The 11,446-nt window shown below is 44.0% G+C and overlaps 1 protein-coding gene across 6 annotated transcripts in view; it reads right to left on the reverse strand.

Moving 5' to 3' along the window:
* Positions 1 to 10,449, reverse strand: part of MFSD2B (MFSD2 lysolipid transporter B, sphingolipid) — a 39,019-nt gene extending 28,570 nt beyond the window's left edge. Inside the window, exons 1-3 of one of the 6 annotated variants that reach the window (XM_071439892.1) lie at positions 10,273 to 10,449; positions 4,893 to 5,009; positions 702 to 826 (exon numbers count right to left, since the gene is read on the reverse strand). In XM_071439892.1, coding sequence (XP_071295993.1) covers positions 702 to 826; positions 4,893 to 5,009; positions 10,273 to 10,314 — 284 coding nt within the window. In that variant the 5' untranslated portion in view covers positions 10,315 to 10,449. Of the gene's footprint in view, positions 1 to 701; positions 827 to 4,892; positions 5,010 to 9,872; positions 9,945 to 10,272 lie in introns of those variants that run through there. The other 5 variants (XM_071439852.1, XM_071439871.1, XM_071439882.1 and 2 more) reach the window with 5 other exon arrangements.
* Positions 10,450 to 11,446: the final 997 nt, after the last annotated feature.

Below are 11,446 nucleotides of genomic sequence, written 5' to 3' on the forward strand. Positions count from 1 at the left end.
ACATGCACGCAGGTAAGATGTCACAGCGAAACATCACACACTTCCTTCACAAAAATCCAAAACCTTGCAGCATCTTGTGACTCATGAGAGTCTTACATGACTCATTGTAAGAGTCATGGTGGTTTTTTAATGAACTTTTCTGACTATGAGATGTAAGAGAAGCAGGACTCTGATGAGTGCCACTCCCACAGTGCCATGGCAGTGCTGGCTGCTGGGCCCTTTGGTGCCATGGTGTCACATCTATTCCACACCCATGCACGCATCTGTTCTACAGCTGTGCATGCATCCTTCCCTGAACCGAAAGGCCTGGGCAGGAGCTCCTGGAAGGCTGATTGTGAGATGTGAAGGCGCTCTAGGACGTAAGTAGAAATAAGTTCCAACTTTCTGAAAGAGTGAAGTCAAACAAAACAAATCTAGACAAAGATGAAAATTCAACCACAGATTTAAGAAAGTTTTAGACCTCAGCTTCCAGTTTTGCTAAAAATAGTCTCTTGGCTTAATTGTTTGCATCTCCAGTGATAAAAAATCTCTTCTGTGTTTTCATGTGTGAACAAGCTAAAGATGACATGGCAATTTTTAAATTTTATTTTATATATGTGGAATGAAAACAATCCCTGAGACTAATTCAGTGGGGTGGCTATATGATCACAACACTCAATATTCACATATATATGTAAATATATGTACACATTTATACTTACCAAGGCATGAGCCGGCCAATTTTTGTCCATCTACTTTTGCTAATAAAAAAGCCAGCAACAGGATCGGTAACTGCACCTGAGGCTTTGCCAATGAACAGCACCAAAGAGGCATGAAATGGAGTAATCTGAAAGTAGACAGAATACAGTAAACAAGAGCCATTGTTTCACAAAACAATGAAACAGCAGAAAGCAACTTTCCAGAAAAAAACACCTCAGTGTTTTAAAGAATAATGATCATTTACAAAACACGTCTGCTGCTATCATAGAAATTCCTATTGGTTACCCATAGCAAACAAATGAGACATTGAGATTGGTGTTGTGAATTAAAGGATCAGAAGGGAAAAATGCAAGGAAGGAAGCATCCAGAATGTGTTTGGGATGAGGAAAATGAAGCAGTCAAATAGCAAAGTCTTTGTTTTAGTCATACAATCTGACAGAGTCCTTCTGTAATTACCCTCTTGCTTTCCCCCCACACATCTCCATCTCCCCATATCGTTATCTTGACCTGATTTTAAAAAATGGTAGAGGGGGTTGTTTACATGCAGCAATGTTTTTTCCTCTCCTGAGATCACAAGGCTGCCAACTGGTGGCATGGGGCTGAGGAAGAGGTTGTTGCACAACAGACTTTATCCACCTGGGACTGAGCAGTGACAAGTGAATTGCGTAAGGCACATCTGCTCAAATCAAAGTTGCCAGCACGTGTCCGTCACATATTACTTAAAAAATGTTAATGGATTACAAAAGAACAAAATGGCCAAGTAGGAAAACCTCTGAAATTAACCCAAATGGACCATACGTTAGTGCCTATATAGAAATGCAGTTTATCCTAGGCAAGGCAGTTATTTTTTATCTGTACACAGCTTACGAATTCCCATCACACAATGGTTAAAAAAGATGGGTTCTCTTCCCCGTGTTCAGTTCACGTCACTGCAATTATAGTCCTAAAAAAAAAAGTCATTGAAACCTATATAAATGTGAATGTTCCTCACATCAATTATTGAGAGAAGCTGCTGAAAGAGTCTCTGTGGCTTAAACAGCAAGAGCAGACAAGGTCCCTTCATCTCTGTGCTTCAACATATCAGTGCTCCAAAGGCCTGGAAAACACAGCTGATGCAACACCAAGCTTGAGCAGGTATCCCCTGCTTTCCTGCAAAGGATGTTGTCTCCCAGGCAGCAGCACCAGGAATGCAGCTGGTGCAGGTGCCCGGCCTGCAGAATTTGCTGTAGGTGTTCTCTCAGAGGTGAAAGAAGGAAGCAGTGATCTCTGAATGTCCTGAATGACCAGCACAAAAGGCAGGTGCTACAGACTTCCAACATCACACCCATTACATTTTAACCCAAATTAGATGAAATTGCAGTGGCAGCCAATGTTCCTGTCACCACCAGCTCCAAGACAAACACTCCCCCCAGAGAGTCTGTGAACAGGGAAGGATTGGGAATGGCAGTGTCCAGCAGATAACAACAGTGGCTCTCCATTCCACTGCTGCGTGGTGGGATGGAGCTGGGATGAGCACAGGACTGTGTCCCACCTTCTTGCTGATCCACCTTAGCTGGCCTGTGCCCTCCCACAGCCACCAAAGGGTGGCAAGCAGCCCACCAGCCCTGAGACAAACTCACTGTGGGGGCTGCACCAGGACTGTCCACAGGCCACTGCTGCTCCTCAAGAGACAAGGCAGCACAAAATAGCAGTCAGAAAGATACAGGGGTTGAAATACTGCAGTTATGAGGGGGACAAGAAAAAAAACCTACAAATTAGGTGTGTTCCAGATTTGTATTTTGTTCGGACATTTTGTGAAAGAAAGCTTTGAGGAAAAAGCAAAACCTCTTTCATGTTAGGAGTGGAATCTATATGGTCACCCTGACTTCGTCATTGATATGGGCTTATACATCCCTTGGGTGCATTTTCTTATCTCCTAAATCTAGACAGTGTCTGTCAGCATCAATGCCAGAAACTTCTCAGTGTTAATAAAATACAAGATAAAATATGCTAAATTCACCCATCTCAAAAGGAATAAAGACCATGGTCCTTTAATCAGAGAAATTTTGTGTCCTCTACAAATTTGTCTCAAGGATCCCATGTGGTTTGGAGTTCCATTTATGTCTGTAGTCTACACAGGTAACTTAGGTGGAACAAGGAATTCAAATTGAAAAACTGGAAGTTACAGAAAATTAATAGAAAATACAATTTTCTTAGAAAAGATCCAGATTATGCATAAAAGATTACACTTGGTGACTTTTACATTCTCTCAAGTAGCTAAAACAATTCTGCTCTCTAAGTGGGCAAGAAATAAATCCAGGCAGTGACTATAAAATTACATTCTTTCCCCTGAAAATGTATGGGAAAGAGCACAGGATTTCAGACCTATTTATCAGGCCTTGAAATAAATCCTGTCCCTGCAGGACTACTTCAAAGAACAAATTAAACCACCAGGGAACAAATAATTAAGCCCCTTAATGAAAGTGTAAGTATATCACCACCAACATTAAGCAAAATTATTTGGTTTCAGTAGAAGCTTGTTAATAAAATAATTATTTTGTTGTAACTTTTTTAGCTAGTGCCCAAAGATGCATGGATGGGATCCCAGCTTTCTGGACACTGCACACAAACACAGGAAGGATCAGTCCCTTGCTTCCAGAATTTTCAGTCTCTGTGACAAGCAAAGAATGGGGAAATTGCCATACTTCTAAGCACCCTGGGGAAATGGTGTTAGAAGCTTTCTAATTTAGTTCCTGCTTCATCATCTCCAATGGTTTGCACTGCCATCCTTCATGTCAGTGTGCAACAGCTTTAGTTAGAGCTGTTCCAACTCCCTGCTGTACCCCCAAGCTCCTTTTCCACCTCCAGCTCCTCAGATTCCACACCATCCACTCGACATCTTGGGCACTGCTGTCCAAAACTGGCTCCTTTTCTACATCTACATCTTCTACATCTACATCTTTGATCAAAACAATGCACTCAAGATGATCTCAGCTGTACAACACACCTTACTGTGTTGAAAATTTTATCAAGTTGCAAGTCAGCTTTTAATACCAGACTTTTACAGGAAAACCATAAAACCAAACTTCTGGACACCTCCAATAACAATGTCATGTCTTTAGACAGCAAATGGGTAATGATATCTGACCCAGAACATCCTGGTTTTTCCAGCCAATAGGAACAGTCATCAGTGCTGAAGTCCCACGTGTAGTTTCACAGCTGTTCACACAGTCCTTGCAATTTGACCTCAGCTCCCTAAAATCCTTTTTTCTATTCTAGTACCTTGTCCTAGTTACCATGCATGCATACAAGAAAATACAGAACAGTAAAAATTGCTTATGGATTGATTTTCTTTGTGTCTCTGCTGAGTTCTGAAATCTAGCTGGAGCAGCTGAAAGTCAGATGAATGGGATGACTCCTAATGCTTTGTTTCACCAGGTCTGCTTCTGCACCATAGAGCAACTGGAAGCAAAGAACCTTCAGGAAGGATAACTCAGCTTTATTTGCCACAAAATTACCTTAGACAAACAAAATAAAAATTGCGTGAAATGATCACAGAATCACTGGGTTGGAAGAGACCTTTAAGATCATAGAGTCCAGCCCAGCCCTAACACCTCAACTAAACCATAGCCCCAAGTGCCACATCCAGTCTTTTTTTTAACACATCCAGGGATGGTTTAAAGACCTCCGACACCTCACCAGGCAGACCATTCAAGAACTTTATCACTCTTTCCATAAAAACCTTTTTCCTAATACCCAACCTATATTTCCTGTGGCACAGCTTAAGACTGTGGTGGCTACTGGTTGCAACTGGAGTGATTTTTAACCTAAACCAATTGAACAAAACTTCAGCATCGCGCTGTTAGTGTTTTCATATGTCTCCTATCTTACACTCTTTGACTCCTAACACTGAATTTTGAGAACTGATTTTCCTTGTGTCTGCAAGTGTGTGAGCCCTACAGCACCCAAAGTTCTAATAATGATCCCAAACTAAAAATGAACAACAGACATCTCAAGACAGAAAGAAAACTAGAGGGAAAAAAATTAATTCTGGACAAGTTTATGCAGTTTCCAGGATGCTGGACAGCTAGAGGCAATGACAATGAGACAATTTAAAATATTTATTAACTAATTCCTCTTTTATCATTCCAGGGACATGGCTGACAATATCAGAGTGAAGTTTACAGTCTGAAAATGTTTCTTGTGCTACTTACATGGGCTATGTCTAGCAGGTAGATCTGCAGGAAGAAGGAAGCAGCACTCCCTGCCACTTGGTTTGGGGCCCCTCCTATGGCGTAGCAGATCTTGCTGCACATCGAGAGCCTGTGGCCCTGTGTGAGAGGAAGCAGAACAAACCATGAGTAAACCAAGGTGCACAAGTCAAAAGCTGCACAAGTGATAAGGTTAAAGTCTATAGTTAACACCACTTTAATGTATTTGCTTCACAGCTCTTCCACTAATAAATCTGTATGCCCTCAACCCCTATCAACAACAAGCATTTGGGTGCTCGTTACTTTGATTTTTAATGGGTTTGTTCTCTAATTCAGCCCCTGAAAACAGATTACAATGTTCCTAAAAGTGAGTTGTGATGACCCTCAGGTTTACCTACCTTCCTCTCACAAGCTATTAAAAGGAAACAAGCAAGAAGCAGCAGAGAAGTGCTATACTATTATTTACTATTATTTGGGCTTAGTTTTGTCTTTGAATGCTTAATTCATATTTTAAAGGTTGAAAACTTGTACCTTAAAAAAATATTTCTTTTATTAACCTTTCAGATAATAATTGATAAATACACTCATACCACAGTAATTAAACATCATTCACAGAAAGTTCCACAGACCTAACAGATCCCAAACATTTGTGCTTTGTTTCTTCCTTTGTCACAAAATGCTGGTGTGACACTGGCAAAATCACTTGACTTTGCATATCTTCCTTTTGACCTGACTTTTCTATATCTTTGTGAAAATTGGCATCATATGGTAAGTAATTTTGGGCCCAAGATTTTTTTAGAAAATCGCTCCAAGTGTATTTAAAACATTCTGCAAAACTGTGCTCTCTCATTTGTCATTTGATGTTTGAAAAGTACCATAAACATGCAAGAATATTCTCAAATACAATAGGTAAATAAGATAAATGTTAAAAATAAGGGTACACACCAGTAATTAAAATACAAAAATTGTACAGTTTCTAATAGAGATTCTTATGAAGAACATAGGGTTTTTTCCCCAACAGTAGAAGTCCAGGATACTGGAAAGCCCTTTAAAAAATGTAAGATTTAATTTTATGCCATAAAATTCAAAATGAAGAAAGAAAATGACTCTTTGTTAATCTGTATTCCATTCAGAGGGACAACACATCAAATCAAATTTTTAACTTTGAGGCTTTCAGTCTCTCTTTAAAATTTTCTGCCAACAGGAGCCAAGAAACATGAAGAGGAGCCGCAATATTATTCCTGGGTCTGTCTTCTCTCTGAACTGACTACACAAGCCCTTAATTCTTATGTTAGATTGGTATAAAGATAGAGATATGGAAATGAAATCCACCACAATGATATTCTGACACATTACCTAATTTCTGAACATTTTTAAATTTAATAACCTATCATCTTTACTCTGTAACATTTTTGAGAAGTTTTATATTTCTAGGCAATGCCTTTCATCATCTAAACATTTCCCTTTGAACTGTTTTATCAGAATGGGTGTGAACAAACAAGCACAAGTATCAGCACTCCTTCCTTTCTGTGTTTTCCCAGAAAAAGACGGGGTGGGATCCCATTACTACACCCAAGGAAAGTGGACACTGTCAGGGCATGAACTGCAAAATGTTATCACCACAGCAGGCCTCACTTTACACTGCATTGGCAATTTTCTTCTTTGCAGGGGAAAAAAAAAAGTGATAAACAGTCACAAAACAGACTTCATAGTAACAATTATACAATTTAATTTGATAAGAGATTGCAAACAAAACAAACAGACTATTTTGCTGTATTTGCTGTCCAAAGTAACTCTTCATTTTCCATACATAAGTACTAATAAATACAAGCTTTACTAGACTTGTGGGCCCACACAACTTGCTTGACTCATTCCCATGCCCTTGAGCTTTGCTCCAGGGGCTGTGTACTTTAAAACTTTGTCTCATTTTTTATTTTTTCGGCATTCCCCTTTTTTAGTTTTATTTTTTAGTCATTAAATTACTTTAAAAGTTTGGTTTCCCTTGATACTTTCCCTCCTGATCTCCAAGCATTGGCAAGATGACTTTCACCTGAAATCAAGAGATATAAACCACTGCTATGCAAATCCTGTGTCCTATTGCAACCTCAAAAACCGAAAAACCTTTTAGATCTGTGGTGCTGCCTTCACACTCACTTTCACTAGTAATTTTCATAGACTCACAGAATGGTTTGAGTTGGAGAGGACTTCTGAAGATCATCCAATCCAACCCCTCTGCTATAGGCAGGGACACCTTCCTTGCTCTGACCCCATCCAACCTGGCTTTGAACACTTCTAGGGATGGGGCAGCCACAGCTTCTCTGGTCAAGCTGTGCCAGGTTCACAACACCTTCATAGTGAAACATTTCATTCTTACATGCTTCTTTTACTTTGAAACCATTGCCCCTTGTCCTTTCAATAGCTAAGGCTGTGGTAAAAGAGAAAAAGCAAATGCCTCTATAGAACATACATGATCAAAATGTTTTTAGAAGAATGTGAAGTTCTCATGAAGTAATCTAATTAAAGCTGTGGTACACAAAATGGTCAACCAAAATCTAAACTTACAGGCTGCAGGTAGTACTCCTGTCTTTACAGCAGTTTCATGCTTAGAAAATTGACAATCTTAGTACATATTTTTTGAAGTCTCACTGCAATTCCACACACACCCAAAATGCTGCTCAACTACTCTCTGAACCGTGCTCCCAGATCTCCTTGAAGCAAAGTTAATACTTTGGTCACAGCAGTAGTTAAGTTTTAATTAAATTTTGGTTATGAATGTTATTTTCAGAATAAAACAAGCTGTCAGATAGAAATGGCATACAGAGGTGTCCTGTCTGGTCACCCACAGAAACACAGGGAATCTGCAGTTCATGAGCCCCCTGGAAGGTAAGTTACATCCTGATCACTGTTCCATACCTGTTTTCCTTTTATTTTGCCTAATTGCTTTTGGAACTTGTTTGTACATTAAGACATAAACACCACAGCAGTTCTGCATGGCAATGACATGTACTGTGAAAGGAAATGCCACTGTCACTGCAGATCTGCTGCCTGCTAATTTCATTGAGAGTCTCTGAGCTTCTAGCTGCTGAGAAGCAATCCCTCAGACTCTACATTCTGGAGTGTCTTTCAGAAAGAAGCAGCCCACAGTAGATTTTTGCCTCTCCATGTTGAATTCATATGATGATGACCACATTCTCTGCCTCGTACCCAATGGAAAGTGGTAAAATGAAGGTAGGACCCTGCACCAGTAAAGCTGACACATTTCCTTCTCTCTAACTTCCTACAATTAAGGGCACACAAAATGCATATGGCAGCTGTCTGCTACAGGATCTACAGCAGATGGCAGCTGTCTGTTACAGGATCTAGAGCAGCAAGTCCCCCAGCCTTGGTTGGGTTTGCATGATACTGCTCACAGATGCTGACAGCAGCAGCTTAACGCTGAGCAGGGCAGAGCTCTGGCTATCAGCAGCTGGCAGGGCTTTCCTCCAAGGGCTGGGTGTCCCTGCTGCATTGCTTCCTCAAAAAACCACAAATGCCTTATTCCTGTGAAATCCAGTAAAAGCTTCTTCATCTGTGCAGGTTTGTCAGCAAGCTGAAAGTACTCCACAAATCATTAGAGACAGAAATGCATAAGTCAAATCAGGAATGAAACATAAAAGTACTATCAAAATTTTTTTTGAGACCCCTGTGGCCTAATTGAACATCAACATCAAATTGCTTCTACAAGCTTTAGGAGAAATGTGAGATGATGGCATGAGAGGAAAGAGGACAGAAGGTCAAAGAAAGTTACCATTTTTTTGTTCTCAGATTAACTTGAAAATTTCTCACTTATACATGCTCCCATCATATCAAATTTAATTGTGTTTCAAGGCAAACCAAGAAAGCATAATAGCTGAGAGATTTGATTTTGCTCCTTAAATAGAAAGCTTAAACGTTGTTATGGAAAATTAATGCTTCTCCTACACTGTAGTTCCTTTATTTTTAATTCTCTTGTAAGTTAAAACCATACTTGTAAATTTTCCCTTCCCCAACAGAACAGAAATTGAATACAATATTTATAGCAGAACATCTTATTTCTACAGAAAGTGTTTCAGCTCATTGAAAACAACTCAGCAACTGTGTTACAGGGACAGGGAGCAGCCGCAGAGTTTTGTCCTGAGCTATTCGTTATCAGTGGAGTCCAGAACTGAACCAACAAGTAATTTAAAAGCAGTAAGAACAGAGAGCGAAACCTGTGACTCAAAGATAAATGCTAGTCTAGGTTTATCTGAGAAACAATGAAATGTAGCTAGCGAGGAGCAGCTTTTGAGTCAGCTTTTCTCTCAACGTGGAATTAACACTGGTCATGTTTCTGTTCTGTGAGTGACCAAACAACTGCCTCTTGAAAGCACGAGTGTGGCAGCCACGGGTTGCATCCCAGGTCCCTCACAGCAAGCATCTTGAGGACTGGTTTCAGGTTAGTTAGTGACATCAGCCCGCCCTTGAGTGGAAGAAAACAGGAGCAGGGCTTGTGTGCAGACACCTAGGAAAGGGTGTATGAGTAAGGTGGGATACAGTGGTGCTTTCTCAGGATATTCTTTCAGCTGCTGGCAATGCAGCTCTGTGGAACTCCATGAGACAAAGATGGTGCATCTGTGCAACATGAGACAGACTTATGCCGTGAATTCACCCAGATGCTTTCCAAACACAAAAACTCAAGCCCGAACAGGACATGCCAGGTGTCTGAAGAGCTCCGTGGGCTGAATGCCCCCAACATGCTGTGGAAGGCTTCCTCATCCGCTCCGTTTGGAAGCTGCCCCTTCCCAGTTTCACCTGGTGTTCCCTCAAGAGCCATGGAGTGGGGCAGTCCTCGCTCACCCTCACCTGCCTGCCGCTCCTCCCGCGGCGAGCAGCGAGTCTGGGCAGGCAGCGTGGGATACCCTCGCTCACATCCCAACACACCCCTGAAAATTGGGAGTTTCTGAGGCTCCGGGGGAGCCAACCCACCTGCCTCCCGCATCCCACCTGCCTCTGTCCGGGAGGCAGCCCTGGAGGGGACAGAGGTGGGAAGCGAAGGCGCTTTTCCCTGGCACCGCAGCAGCCAGCGAGCGAATCCCGTGCGGGGCATTCCAGGGAAAGCGCCGGGGTCGTGGCGCTGCCCGGCGGGCGCAGGGGCGGCGAGAAGGGTCCAGGAGCTATTCCAGGCACTGGCTGGGGCCGCGCACGAAGCCCCGCACAGACCCGGGCGGCCTCAGAGCGTCCGGGCTGCCCCGGCCCCGCCGAGTGCCCGCGACCCGCCCGCGATGGAAGCGGAGCGCCGGCGTGGCGGGACCCTGCTCTCGCCCAGGGCTGTGTCCGAGGGGCTCCCCAACACCCCGACCGCCGCCCTGCCCCTCGCAGCCCCTACCTCCTGCTCGCCCGCCGGGGTGTCCCTCGCAGCCCCCGCCATGGCACCGCGGCCATCCCACCCCGAGCGACACCTGCGCGCCCGGGGCGGGGCGGGGAGCGGAGCCCAGGGACAGCGGGCGGTGTCCTCGCCGCCCTCTCCCAGCGCCCAGGAGGGGCGAAGGCGTCGGCGCTGCCCTCACGGCCCGGGACGGGGATCCCCCGCCCCGCCGAGCCCCCACAGCCCGCGCCCTCGGTCCCTCCGCGGGGAGACGAGCGGGGCAGCTCCCGGCGGTCACAGCTCCACAGCTCAAGGGGCTCAAGGACGGGGAACGGGGCTGGAGGGGGCCGGGACTGTTTTCATCCAGCCCCAAAACGCCTCCTCTGCCCCTTGAAGAGATGCGCGGTTTCCCGACGTGCAGGGATACAGAACCATGCCGGACAGAACGCTGTCATCACACAGCAGCCGCCCTGGAGCCGGGACACTGCGGGGACAGAGGCTCCTAATTCTGCCCTTAGGGTGGATAGAGATGGCCAGGGGCTGCCCAGGGAGGCGATGGAGGCACCGGCCCTGGAGCTGTTGAAGGAAAAGACTGGATACGGCTCTCGGTGCCATGGTCCGGTTGACAAGGTAGTGATCAGCCCAAAGTCGGACGCGATGATCTCAGAGATCTTTTGCAACCTCATTGATTCTGTGATTCTGCTGCCCCCGAGCCAACACTCTTATCTAGGATACACCAGTTCACCACCACCCTGCCCCTGGGAAAGTGCTCTTGCAGGCATGCCCTGCATCAGAGGAAATACAAATTGCATTTTGAAGTATGAATCCTTTCAACAGTGAGGTAGCCTAAGAGAAGAGGGTTTAACGAAGCCAACAGGACTTGTGACTTGCTTGTCTTGGGGAGATGATGACTAATCAATCTCTACACCCAGGGCTTTTGGTGCGACTGATTTGAAGGGCTCTGCTCCTGACAGGGTCACCTGGTGGGTACTGGGCAGGCACTGCAAACCATGCCATGAAGTACTGACTAAAATCCTGTGCAGCCTCGTTTGGTAAGAATAATTACAGCATATTCGCCAAATTCTGAACAGGATATTAAAGGATTTTCTAAAAACCAGACCTTTAACAAAAAACTGAGATTGTGGCCCTAACACACCTTATTGAAAACTCTCTGAAGGGGGTCCCTATAGGCTGA

The sequence above is a fragment of the Agelaius tricolor genome, unplaced genomic scaffold (assembly GCF_023055355.1).
Source record: "Agelaius tricolor isolate 1412-34295 unplaced genomic scaffold, bAgeTri1.0.p SCAF_1, whole genome shotgun sequence".
NCBI lineage: Eukaryota > Metazoa > Chordata > Aves > Passeriformes > Icteridae > Agelaius > Agelaius tricolor.